The sequence below is a fragment of the Oncorhynchus keta genome, chromosome 14 (assembly GCF_023373465.1).
Source record: "Oncorhynchus keta strain PuntledgeMale-10-30-2019 chromosome 14, Oket_V2, whole genome shotgun sequence".
NCBI lineage: Eukaryota > Metazoa > Chordata > Actinopteri > Salmoniformes > Salmonidae > Oncorhynchus > Oncorhynchus keta.
In genome coordinates, this window is record NC_068434.1 from 67,059,481 (window position 1) to 67,073,328 (window position 13,848).

At 42.4% G+C, this 13,848-nt stretch overlaps 2 protein-coding genes across 4 annotated transcripts in view; one reads left to right on the forward strand and one right to left on the reverse strand.

Annotated features, from left to right (window-relative positions):
- The window catches only part of LOC118394161 (myotubularin-related protein 13), a 172,540-nt gene extending 165,649 nt beyond the window's left edge, over positions 1–6,891 (reverse strand). For 2 of the 3 annotated variants that reach the window (XM_052462198.1, XM_052462197.1), the window contains exon 1: positions 6,725–6,891. In XM_052462198.1, coding sequence (XP_052318158.1) covers positions 6,725–6,779 — 55 coding nt within the window. In that variant the 5' untranslated portion in view covers positions 6,780–6,891. The remainder of the gene's footprint in view (positions 1–6,724) is intronic. The other variant, XM_052462200.1, reaches the window with a different exon arrangement.
- A 3,414-nt stretch (positions 6,892–10,305) lies between these two features.
- LOC118393828 (pro-adrenomedullin-like) lies at positions 10,306–12,890 on the forward strand. The gene is made up of 4 exons (XM_035786941.2): positions 10,306–10,424; positions 10,983–11,098; positions 11,234–11,359; positions 11,584–12,890. Exons 2-4 carry the CDS (start codon positions 10,995–10,997, stop codon positions 11,885–11,887), a joined length of 534 nt encoding a protein of 177 aa, XP_035642834.1. The 5' UTR covers positions 10,306–10,424; positions 10,983–10,994; the 3' UTR covers positions 11,888–12,890.
- The last annotated feature ends 958 nt before the right edge of the window (positions 12,891–13,848 follow it).

Below are 13,848 nucleotides of genomic sequence, written 5' to 3' on the forward strand. Positions count from 1 at the left end.
CTGTCTCCTCACCACGCGCTCTCACCACTGGTGTCCCCCAGGGCTCTGTTCTAGGCCCTCTCCTATTCTCGCTATACACCAAGTCACTTGGCTCTGTCATAACCTCACATGGTCTCTCCTATCATTGCTATGCAGACGACACACAATTAATCTTCTCCTTTCCTCCTTCTGATGACCAGGTGGTGAATCGCATCTCTGCATGTCTGGCAGACATATCAGTATGGATGACGGATCACCACCTCAAGCTGAACCTCGGCAAGACGGAGCTGCTCTTCCTCCCGGGGAAGGACTGCCCGTTCCATGATCTCGCCATCACGGTTGACAACTCCATTGTGTCCTCCTCCCAGAGCGCTAAGAACCTTGGCGTGATCCTGGACAACACCCTGTCGTTCTCAACTAACATCAAGGCGGTGGCCCGTTCCTGTAGGTTCATGCTCTACAACATCCGCAGAGTACGACCCTGCCTCACACAGGAAGCGGCGCAGGTCCTAATCCAGGCACTTGTCATCTCCCGTCTGGATTACTGCAACTCGCTGTTGGCTGGGCTCCCTGCCTGTGCCATTAAACCCCTACAACTCATCCAGAACGCCGCAGCCTGTCTGGTGTTCAACCTTCCCAAGTTCTCTCACGTCACCCCGCTCCTCCGCTCTCTCCACTGGCTTCCAGTTGAAGCTCGCATCCGCTACAAGACCATGGTGCTTGCCTACGGAGCTGTGAGGGGAACGGCACCTCAGTACCTCCAGGCTCTGATCAGGCCCTACACCCAAACAAGGGCACTGCGTTCATCCACCTCTGGCCTGCTCGCCTCCCTACCACTGAGGAAGTACAGTTCCCGCTCAGCCCAGTCAAAACTGTTCGCTGCTCTGGCCCCCAATGGTGGAACAAACTCCCTCACGACGCCAGGACAGCGGAGTCAATCACCACCTTCCGGAGACACCTGAAACCCCACCTCTTTAAGGAATACCTAGGATAGGATAAAGTAATCCTTCTCACCCCCCTTAAAAGATTTAGATGCACTATTGTAAAGTGGCTGTTCCACTGGATGTCATAAGGTGAATGCACCAATTTGTAAGTCGCTCTGGATAAGAGCGTCTGCTAAATGACTTAAATGTAATGTAAATGGTATGTTTTGATTACAATACTGGGTGGGGTGAATATATTGTACATGACATGCATGATTTTTTGAAAACTAGTAAATTGTAGTCTACAGCAAAGTGTTTAAATAATTTCTAATTTAATTTCTGCTAGTTAGTTTTTGCTACCATGTGGGTTTTAGCTTGCTTGAGCCTGTGTTAATTCACCTGTTTCCATACACGTTTCATTTTAAAACATTTATCTTACAAAGGAGTTGTTTAATCTAACTGCTTAACAATATATCTGTACATGGAATTTGTTTTGTTATTTTACTCATTTTTTCTAATCTTTGCAGGAAAATGCCACAGGCACTATCTGATGTGTGGAGACATTTCACTGTAGCTAATGTAGAAAGAAAAGCTATGTACATTTGCAAATACTGTCACAAATCATATGTGAAGAATGCAACAAAGATGCAGAATCCTCTGGCCAAGTGCATAAAGTTCCCCCAGCGCTCACAACAAGCAACCTCTAAAGTCCCTCTACTTCTATTCGAGGTGAAAATGGTGAATCAGACACTTTACCGATAGCAACAGCTCATGGTCCTCCAGGAATCAGAAGTTTTTTTGACTCAATGGAGGAACGTAGTCAGAGAAATGCTGATGAATGTTTTGCTCGAGCTGTGTATGCAACTGGTTCAACTCTGATGCTTACAGGCAATATGTATTGGAAGACATTTCTGAATGTTAGTCGCCCAGCATACACCCCTCCAACCAGACATGCTTATCAACTCATTTGCTGGATGCAGAGTTCAACAAAGTTCAAGTGAAGGTCAAGAAAATCATAGAGAAAGCAGACTGTATTGCAATCATCTCTGAAGGGTGGTCGAATGTTTGTGGGCAAGGAATAATTAACTACATCATCTCCACCCTTGAACCAGTATTCTACAAGAGCACAAACAAGGGACAACAGACACACCAATCTCTACATTGCAGATGAGCTGAAGGTAGTCATCAATGACCTTGGACCACAGAAGGTATTTGCACTGGTGACAGACAATGCTGCCAAAATGAAGGCTGCTTGGTCTAAAGTGAAGGAGTCGTACCCTCACATCACACCCATTGGCAGTGCTGCTCATGCAATGACTATGCTCCTCAAGGAAGTCTTGGCACTGAAAACAATGGATACACTCTACAAGAGAGACAAGGAAATTGTTAGGTATGTGAAGGATCATCAAGTTATAGCAGTAATCTACCTCACCAAGCAAAGTGAGAAGAATAAGAGTGCCACATTGAAGTTGCCCAGCAACACCCATTGGGGTGGTGTTGTCATCATGTTTGACAGTCTCCTGGAGGGGAAGGAGTCTCGCCAAGAAATGACCATACCACAGTCTGCCGATATAGACAGCCCAATCAAGAGGATACTCCTGGATTATGTATTTTGGGAGAGAGTGGTAAGCAGCCTGAAACCCATAGCAGTAGCCATTGCACGGATTAAGGGAGACAATATCATCCTGTCTGATGTTCAGACACTGCTTGCAGGTGTAAGAGAATACATCTGTACTGCCTTGCCCACTTCACTGTTGCTCTAACCAGAGGAAACTCCAGTTCTGAAATACATCAAAAAGCAAAGACTTCTGCCTGAAGCCCATACTCGCCACAGCGTACCTGTTTGACCCCAAGCATGCTGGCAAAAGCATTCTGTCTGGTGCAGAGATCAACAAGGCCTATGGTGTCATCATTACCATGTCTCGCCACCTTGGCCTGGACGAGGGCAAGGTTCTTGGCAGTCTGGCAAAGTACACTTCCAAGCAAGGGCTTTGGGATGGAGATGCAATATGGCAGTCGTGCCAACATATCTCATCAGCCACCTGATGGAAGGGACTTTGTGGATCTGAGGCTCTTTCCCCTGTTGCCTCCATCATCCTCCAAATCCCACCAACATCCGCAGCCTCAGAGCGCAACTGGTCCTTGTTTGGGAACACACACACTAAAGCACGCAACAGGCTGACCAATACAAGGGTTGAAAAATTGGTGGCCATCTAGCCAGATTTCAGGCTTTTTGAGCCTGACATCGAGCCATCCTCAACCAGGTTGGAAAGTGACAGTGAAGAATGAGGCCTCAGAGTCTGATGTTCAAGAGGTGGACATTGAGAAGGTCCAGGGAGAAGATATGGAAGCCTGAGAGTAAGACAAATTAAGCTTTAGTTTGTAGACTATCATTTTACAGATGCATGTTGAAAATGTGTTGGGGAGATGCGATGGATCATTGGGGATCATTCAATATTCCCTTTTGTTGTTCAGTGAAATTATCCCATAAGTCAACTCATTTAATTGAAGTTCAATTCGTAATTAAATAGAAATAAAAAACTATTGGTGGGATTTAATAATTTGCAATTATGTCTACTTATGATAAAGTAAATGGTTTATGTTTGTCTCCATATGATGAATATATCCAATGCAAAAAAAAACATCTACATTTGAATGGTATTAATATTAAATTTGCATACATTTCCATTAATTCCCACAGAAAATGTCCACCTCTGAATATTCCCCAAAATGTGCAACCCTATATAGCACAACTTTGGATTTCACCTCTCCCCAGTCTCATAACCTAATGTTTTAGACCGTTTGGGAGTTGACAGACACGGAGTGATCTTCTCGGGATGTCTTTGGCCCATCGCGCTCTAGAGACTCCTGTGGTGGGCCGGGCGCATGCATGCTGACACGGTCACCAGCTGTACGGTGTTTCCTCCAACACATTGGTGCGCCTGGCTTCTGGGTTAAGCAAGCAGTGTGTAAAGAAGCACTGCAGCTTGGCAGGGTCGTGTTTCAGAGGATCCATGGCTCTCGACCGTCGCCTCTCCCGAGTCGGTAAGGGAGTTGGGACAAGAGTGTAATTACCAATTGATCTCACGAAGTGGGAAGGAAAAAAAGTGTACAAAAAAAAATGCATGTAGCCTACCAATAGCCTACTTTTATTCTAGTAAAACAACCTTTTGAACAGTGTCTTTCATTTAAAAAAATAACCTAGCAAATGACATTGGTTGTCACTCAACTAGTAAAGCCGATTGCGCAAACAATGCATAAAATGATGAAGCGTAGCCTTCAGTCATATAGCCAATCGAAGGAAATAGGCTACATTTCTTTAAAACAGATCAAACGCAAGACAGTTAAGAAGTGTTTGCTATTATTAAGTATAGGCTATAGCCTAAAAACCAAGCATCCGACCAGGGGGTAGGGGAGAAGAGAAACCATATATTCTGACAAGAATTCTCTGCTCTGTCTGGCCTGCATTACTCTCTTGCGTTGTGTAACATATTGAAATATAAATAGGAATAGGCAAATTACTCAATGTCACTTGTGCTGCCCTGCTGTGCTCTACCAGACACTGTTCTATACTGTGGGGTGCCAGTCAAATTCAAATAGGCTAAACCGTTGTCTGTCACATCACGATGTCGTCACCATCAACAATGGCTGTCAATCACTGTCGATATTATCGTAATATCGTCCAACCCAACTTCTATTCATTGTTATCTATGTGACCACAGTGATGCAGACACAAAAGACAAAAAATAATTTCCATCAAAAGCTGCCATCATCATCATAAAAGGTTCCTTTCCAGGTAGGGCCTACCTCTCACCCATGCTGAAGTCAAATTTAGTGGTATGACAAACTGAATGTAGTGGGTTGATGTTGGCTAGATACGTGCCTTTATTAAAGTCTCTAAGGAATGTAAGCTACAGATCTGAAGAGTTTGTGTGCTTTACTAGGCTGAAAATCCATTAAATTATGCCTTGGACAATATGTGGCTCGTCCTGTTGGTTTAATGTCTTACCTGACCAATGTACTTATTCCCAATCTTCCTACACGGAGGGAGGCTCCCATTAGTAAAATATCACTGGAGTAGAAATAGCCTAAGCTAGCTTATGCCATGGACTGGCTGGGCCGCTCTCTGTACAGCAGACTTATCCTTCAACAAATGACAACAAGCATCAACATGATTTTTTACGAGTCAGTCATTTGGAACAGAATTGGGTCAAGTGTGGAGCAGGAGCCACAATAAAGCTGGGAAGTGATCATGACTTCTGTGTGGATCCCTGGCTGGACTTAACAATCAAGGTGGAGAAAAAGCAGCTGTTGTCTGTCTACTCAGCTCACTGTCTGCAGTCCAGCTTTACAAAAGAATGGCAACAAGCAATTAAGTGAAATGCATTCTCAGGAAGACCTGTTCTTGTTGTTTGTTTTCTTTTTGTGAGAGTCTGTATTAACTCTAAAAAGCATTTCCAGTTAGAGTAGAGTAGAGAATGCAACTGCAGTTCACACAAAGGGACATCTATGCAGTACAACTCCTGATTCCCCCCAGGTCCAGACATCCCTGGATGTACATAATCCCACACCTCAGTAACACATGAGAAGAGGATGGGAAAATAAACAGAGGATGGACAGAGATACTTTTTTTATCTGGAAATCCCCATCCCTACTAGAGGCGTATTCAATCACCTCTGGCTGTAACAAGCATCCTCTTATCAGGGGGATCCACCACTCTCTCAGTCTATTCATCATTATCCATCTCAGTCAGAACTGGGGTTTTTATGAACAGGCAGAATCCATCTAGGCTCAAGCGATGCCTAGATGGATGAACATTTTGTTCCTACGGCACAGAAGTTGTTTGTCAGTTGAGTGACATTGGGGCCACTATTTACCTATTCATGTGGCTGCCTCTAGTGAGTGAGTTGATTCAGCTGGATTGGTTGGTTGTCTCCCTCTCACACATGGGCCTGGAAAGATGCCACTGCACTTGGGATGTGTCTTTACTCCCTTACGGGTAGTCTACGTTCCTTCATCATTCTTCGAATGCAAGCCATACTTTGGGCTCAGTATAAACATCCTCTTTCTTGTTTGCTCTTCTTCAGTAGGTTCCTCTTTCAACCAAGCCAATTCAAAAGGAATGTTCCAACTGTAGGCAAAGTAATTTTTTTACAAAAGTACAGTATAACAATGGTTTAGCAGACCAGAGTGTGGGTCTGGTTTGGGAACCTCAGTTCTGGGCCCCACCAAAAATCGAGAAATAACAAGTAATTGACTTCCCCTATGCCCAGCCCATCTTGTAGGAACGTTGGATAAAAACAATGTCGTATAAGACAGGAAGTTTGGATTTCTATTCTCATTCTGCCGGTGTCAAACAAAATATGATATCCGACAAGTTGCAAATGATGTGAGATTGTAAATGATATGAGACTCATGCAAACCTTACAGCTGAATGCATTCTCCAAAATCATGATACCAAAGCTGCTCCCGGTGCAAGCCACGCGCGTCACGAACTACAATTCCAAAGGGCTGGATCAACAGGATGTTACAGTTCGTCTCAATGAAACTCCAGTTTGTGGTTTAAATATCTACAACACTCAGTCCCCCCCCTCCCAACCCCCCGTAGCATATATTTAAACCCCGTCGTATGTGCATTCTAAATATACCAATAGTTCAACAATGACACGCTAGACTGCTTCAAATCTCAGATATCAATAGCTAACCACCTAGCTAGTCTAAGCTAACCAGCAAGCATTATCAACACTGACGGCCTGGATAAACCCAAGCATTTGAAGTTCAATGTAGCATTCGTGTTCCAAGTGTTACATTCCAAAACTTACCAGTTTTGTCCTGATCTAATCTCACGACAATCAAATAATCAGCCAATCTCGCCATGTTTGCTTCTTATTCCGAAATCTACCAACACAATTCAGCATTTTTCTTTCTTCAAAAGCACAGCCATGTTTGACAGGAGTGATATTGCGCCTGCGTATAGAAGTAGCGACATCCATGGGCGTGGGCGCTTGGTTTACAAATAGAAACTGTGTGGCAGCAAACAGGGTCACACCCTGCCACACCGCTTGTTGGCCAGCACGGAAAACCATCTGATGACCACTCGAATCCCGTTAGCATGCTCATTAAAAAAAAGTTACCTACCAATTGGGGAGAAAAGGGGTAAAAAAATTAAAAAAACTACATGGAAAAAAAATAAGTTACCCAAATATTTTCAAGTCCATTCGAGAGTAGATGAGACTAGGCTAGATGAGAAAAAATAGTAGCCTAATTTTCTTTCCAAGAATGTGGGTTATAATACATTAAGATAAATTAAAAGTATTGTAGGTTGTGGCATCCAGTATTTCTTAAACATGTATTGCATTAATTGTATAGGATATTTAGTTTGCTAGAAGCACTTAGGGAAAATCTGTGTCAATAGCATGATTACTATTTTCCATAATCACACTGCGTCAAACTTAAACATCCCCTCCCTCCCTTCTTTCTCTCTCTCTCTCTCTCTCTCTCTCTCTCTCTCTCTCTCTCTCTCTCTCTCTCTCAGACAAAAACACGCGCATTACCTTTAAATGTCTATGGCGCACACACACAAACACACACACCGGGGGGCATTAGGGTCACTCACACACAAGACTTGGGGATAAGGTCAGGCAAAATGTGAAATAAGAGCGCACAACTCCACTCACTTCTGGAATTCTGTGGAATCCTTCTCTTGTGCTGTTTTTGCCAACATCTCAACGACTTGGACTGAACATGTTCCACAACATCATGGTCCCTAGCGTACTAGGGCAATTTGAGAGAGAATATCTTCATTAACAAGTAGCCTATTGTTAAGTTCATTTAGATGATTCCGTTCCGCCAACCATTATGCTTATGCTATCAGATGCTTCTCTCCTGTAAGGTGTTATCATATCTGTCATGATAGGGTCTTCACTTCAACACCAGACATGTAGCTTAGTTATATTTTGCACAATAGCATAATATTTCTGAATAGAAAGTATTTTACAATAATACAGTATGTCTGCCGCTCCGTCTGCAGTTGAAATAATACATCAGGACTTTCGTCATCTACTCTACAGAATTTGGTATTTGAGTTGTTGAATAAAAAAAAATGAAATTGTTCCAGGTCAATGGGGTTCAAGGGAGCAGAATGAAAGAATGAATGACTATACAGGTGCAAACCCCACAAAGCTTCCAGGTCTATCAAATCACCATGACAACATTGAGGAACATTTCCATAACATATCAATATCTAGGTATGTGTTCATTTATTCCTCTATAAACCTTCCAAGACATAGCTTCCTAGTTTACATTCCTTCCCACCTTACATGTTACATTAACATACCACAGCTGTGACTGAACAAATTGCGTTCATGTACCTGACACCTGTCTTACAAGAAGATAACAAATGATTGCTCCATATAAAGAGCCACTGAACAATGATGCTGTCATGGTTGCGCAATATTCTTCTCTCCATATTAGGAGATTAAATGACTTGGGTACTTGGGGATTACTTGTCTGGCAGAGGCAATTATCATTACAAATGGTTACAAAATGTTTGCTGGTTTACAACACGTGTTTCACATTTCTGTATTTACAGTAACACAAGGGACACCAGGTAAGCAAGGAAGCTGTAAGAATTTTGTATAGAATTGTGTGTAGTAGGATTTCTATTCAAGGCTGAAGGGAGATTTAGGTGACTTTCTGTCTGAATTACTGCACGTGACATAGTAAAATGCGATACACACAGATATGTTCTATTCAGCACGTACAAGGTTCTTTATCAGTTGTTTGAGATACATTCTGAGCACTGAGAAAGCATTTCACATGTTGTTCCCAAAATACTTACGTATTTTCTATTAAAGACATTACACATTGAAAGCCACAAATTGTGATTATCTGATCACATCTAGGCTTACATGTTTTTCAGTGTTCTTGAGATTTAAGACCAAGTCTTGGGGACTACACAAGCTCATTTCAATGCACTGTTCCCTGTTCCCATCCCCAGACATACCCTCACCAGACACCAGCTTTGGGTCAGCTGTGTGGTTGACTGGAATGAAAAAACTAAAATCTTTACACTCTGTGCTAATCCTGATGGCATCTTGTGCAGATATCTGTCCCCAGGGGCCTGTAATCAACATCTGCCTTATGACCCTCGCTGAAATTGTTTTGACCCCGCTGCATATCTCACTTTATTTCACTGTCCGTACTTTGCAATATGTCTCACCATTCATTCGGAATGGTTTAATTTAGCTAAGCACATATGAAAAGTAAATGTACTTTTATTATGGTCAAAGAGCTAAAGGGGTTCAGTGCAATCATTGTACTTTGGTTTGAGATGAAGTCATATAATCAGTGATTGTGAGGAGCAGATATCAGTAACACAGGGATCAGACTTGCTGTCTCTTGTGACTTAACCTATTATCCCCTTGATTTAATGGATCTCAGTTGTGATGTGTTGAGCACGAAGAAGTCATCCTAATTGTTTTTGAAATACCATGTTAGTTAGAGATTATGTAAAGCCAACAGATAAAATCTTATGATAAATAACCCTCTTGATTTATTTGAGATAATTGCTAAATTCCTCTAAACATTTACATTAGTACAGCCAAATATTTGCCCTAATGTCTAAACAAATGCAGACACGGAGAATGTTGTGGTTATAATTTGACACACTTACTATTAATGAATAACTACTAAGTGTTCTTGTGTTATCTCGTGTCAAGCCCACTAATCAACTTTTCCTCAAGATGACTGAACTTGTAATCAGATCATTTTTTTCCCCTTGAGAGGGCATTGTGTCAACATTGAAGAAATTATATATGACAAAAATGTGCCGGAATGCAGGTGGACCAAAGTTACTAACCCCTTGACCTCAAAGCTCAGTTATGTCTAAAATGTTTAATTATGTCAGTGGACATAATAATTTGGTTTAGAATGTTCTCTGCCTCCTCCCCAAATACCAAAGGAATGAGCACTCACCATTTTCTCTGTTGGGAGTGAGAATCATTATTTCCTCATGTGTTTGAGAAGACATACTTTTTTTTAAATGTAATCTTTATAAATGCATTTGATAAAAAGAAAGTTGTAAATATGTGAATTTCAAATCACAATGAAAGATTCTGTCAATGAAAAGCAGGAAACAACAACATTCCTTAACAAGTATTACAGTAAATCACACTCATATGACCCAAATATTTATTGAATTACTTCTGGCTTATTCAAACTTTATTATTCTCCTGGGTTTGCTATGTTGTTGAATTATCCCACTGATAAAGCAGGCTTCCAGCAGTCCTGGTCTGTGTGGGGTGGAATAGTGGGACTGGGATGAGTCTGTGTGTGTCAGTCAGTGAGCCCCTCCCACCTCCACTATAAAGGCTCATCGTCTGGTGTGTAGAGACTATTAGCACAGTGTCACAGCTGCCTTTCAGCACCAACAGCAACTTCAAGAAGCCTTTGGAATACTCTCTCCACATTGACTCTACTATAACTTCTTTATCACCCAAGTGAATTATTGAAGGATTTCAGGTATGTACTTTCAATTGAACCAGATATTGACTGTTGCTCTGTTTGCTACAGATGGCTTTATCAGGATCTCAAGTGCGTTAGACAAGGACAGGTTATCAATCTTATTATATAAGGAGTGCCGGTCTTCTTGTGCATGACTGTGGGGGGTGGTGGACGTCAGGCAAAAATACCAAATAAGGCTTATCTCTCTCTATCCAACCTTAGGTTTACCTGTTATTTTTGGGTTATGGATATAATTGACTGAATGGGATTGACTTTGCTCAGGGGAGGTTAAAGCTTATTCTAGTTGAGGAAACTCTGTCATCTATAGACTGTGTCCTGCTTTTCACTGGCCAGGGCCTGCAACTTGGTTGTAAAGTTTACTTGAGAGAACAAAATGTGACCTTAGTGTGACATTTAAAATAAATGAATGATAAGTGCAAATAACTTGGCTTTTGGACTCTTCTGTAAGCAACAGCAAGAGGTTTGTGGGGGTCACATGTAATGATAGGAGCTTACTAAGTAAGTTATCGTTAATAAGTAAATAACTAACACGTTTTTTTCCCACTTTCCCCACAGGTACCAGTCAAAATGAAACTGATCCTGCAGTCTTTCCTCTACGGCTGTCTGCTGGCCACTATTGCCCAGAGTGTGGCTGGATTCCAACTTGAAATTAGCCCAGAGCTCAAAAAGAGGTGAGCTAATTGATGAGCTATTTGTCAAGATAAGTCTGCTACAATGCATAGTGACCATGATATCAACACTTACTGTTGTGTACTTTGTGGACTTCTTTGAACAGTTTTTAATGAGTTGGATTTCTTCTTTCCCAGGTTGAGCATATGGATGCAGAGCAGATCGAGACGAGATCTAAACAGTTTTTCTGCAGAGAGGATAGCAGAGTCTGTACAGTTTGTCAGCCCAGAAGACGTCAGGGACACCCTGATTCCTCATTCCAGGTAAAAGCCTATACCATACAAACCTTTAAATAACTCAATGTGCATGGTGCTATTTCGTTATCCTTGTGAAATCAAGATTTCAAATCGAATTAAGAGACTAATCACCATTGTCAAACAACGGTCATTAAAGTAAGCAAGCTGCGGAGGGGATCTCTGAGCCAAGTTGTGTCCGCTCAGGAATGCAAGGCATTAATTAATGGTCCTCTCCCTCCTCTCTCTTCCAGCACTGACATCAGTGTCCGAACCAAGAGGTCCAAAAATTCAGTGAACCAGGCCTGGAGACCAGGCTGCTCTCTGGGCACCTGCACTGTGCATGACCTGGCCCACCGCATCCACCAGCTCAACAACAAGCTAAAGATTGGTAGTGCACCCATCGACAAGATCAGCCCACACGGCTACGGCCGGAGACGTCGTTCCCTCCCTGAGCGCAGGGCCACACTGAGGCTGGAGGGGGGCAGGCTGAGGCCTGTGTGGGGCAACGCAGACTCACACGTTCACAAGCTGGAGGAGCTGCTCAGACGGACATGAGCTGGACTTGTACGGGGAAGGAACAGGGGAGGAGAGCAGCAGCCGAGGCTTAGTGTCTCTGCCCTGTTCTAAAATTCTCCAAATGCCTCAGACTTTTTCCAAATGTTCTCCAGTGCATTTTTTCCAGACGTGAGTACTGAGCGATAGCTGCAGCGCCTCTGGAAGCTGGACTTAGCAGAGGCATTGGCGATGCAGAGCGCCAAAATGACAGCTGGTCTACAGGCACTGGATGGCACCGTGAAGAGAGAGAAGGAGAGACGCTGAGGATGGTGCTATCTCTGCCCAGCTGTGGGAGAGGAGCAAGGTCAATACAGCGGTACAGACTCAGAGAAGAGTCCACTGCGTAAATACTGGGACACTATAAACCTGTTCTGCAGATCCTGAACTTTGACTTTTACCCTGTGGATTTACAGGAGCCAATTTCACCAAACCCTCTATACTCATCTGCACTTTTCAGTCCCAGCCTTCTCAGTCAGACATCTACGTGGACCTAAAATACATCCAAAGACATCTGGTCCATGCCAAACAGGGAGATAAGACATAAGGAGATGGACATATAATAAAGAGCTATGAAGCTGAAGTTTTTGGTCACTGTATGAGGGAAATGCATTAGAGATTGTATGAAATATCTGTGCCAGTCCACAATGGATGGAACTATACTTGAATATGTTTTGTATAAAACACATGTGCAATCTATGTATGTATATTTTTGTTTGCCAGTTTGTATATAAGATATTTCAGATATCATTATTTAAATATTATATAGGTTAGATTCAACTACTTATGGAGATAGAACTATTTTTGTACAGGAAGAAAATATAAGGGCATTGTAACTATTTGTTGTTTCCACTATTGTTTGCATCATGGATGTTATATGTTTCGAACTGTGCTAATAGGATAAATGGTTTTTATAGCTATGGTATAATATATTTGTAAATGTGGTCTATTTTATTTGTGTCAAAGCAATTAACATTGTCATACAATAAACATTTTGCATATACAAGTTGACTCTGTCCAGACTTTCTCTTTTCCACAGGAAATTACTGTTGTAAATTGAAAGTGGCATTCTATTGTCTGCCCAGTTCCAGTGAGACATGTAGCACCTGGTCTGGGTTAAGTGATTTTAGGGTCTCATTAAATCAATTCCCCTTCCACTCTCCCTGTGGCCCCCCTGGAGGGCAGACAGGAGTGCCAGGCGCATTCCTGCATAGTACAGTGCATATTTGCTGGCTCGCTCCACACTGCAGCGTGGCCCTTCAGCCATTACGGGAGGATGAGAGACACAGCTCCATCTGCACACAATGGTAGACGGTCTGGACTTCAGGATGCAGCGCTATGAGGGGGATGGAGGGGGGTCTGTGTAACATTCCTGCGAGGCACGCAGAGAGCATCGAAAAAACAGCCATCGCGAAGCGCGTTCATGAGCTGTGCAGACAGACAGACAGTCATTGCTATTAATCAGCCACAGGAAGGTTGCAGTCACTCCATGGATGTTTGAAATATCAAAGCCTGTAAAAGATTATGTCTGTTATTTAAATATGCCCATTAGGTCAGGAACAGTTATTAATGCCAATAACAACATTCAATTTGATTTCATTAAACTGTACTCTTCCACAGGCAAATTCTAAATGAAACTTTAAATAACATTTAAGGGTTTCCAACATCTGTCTGTGGTAATCCCTACCTAGGTTGGTTTGCTTGCTGACCAAATCTATCGAATATGTTGCCGCACAAGTGAAGTGTACACCAGAACTCTATTTGATTGGTATGCCAGATACAATTTGGATGAATGTATGGTTCAAGAAGAGGCCATTGTACTTCCTTCCTGTCTTTTTCAAAACATGGTCATTAGTAACTCCACGGGGCCAGAAAGAGGTTATGGATTGTCTTGGGTCATTGTAAAAGTCAGGGATAGGTGCCAATGGAATTGCAATGCAATTATAATCTGATTGTATAAGAAG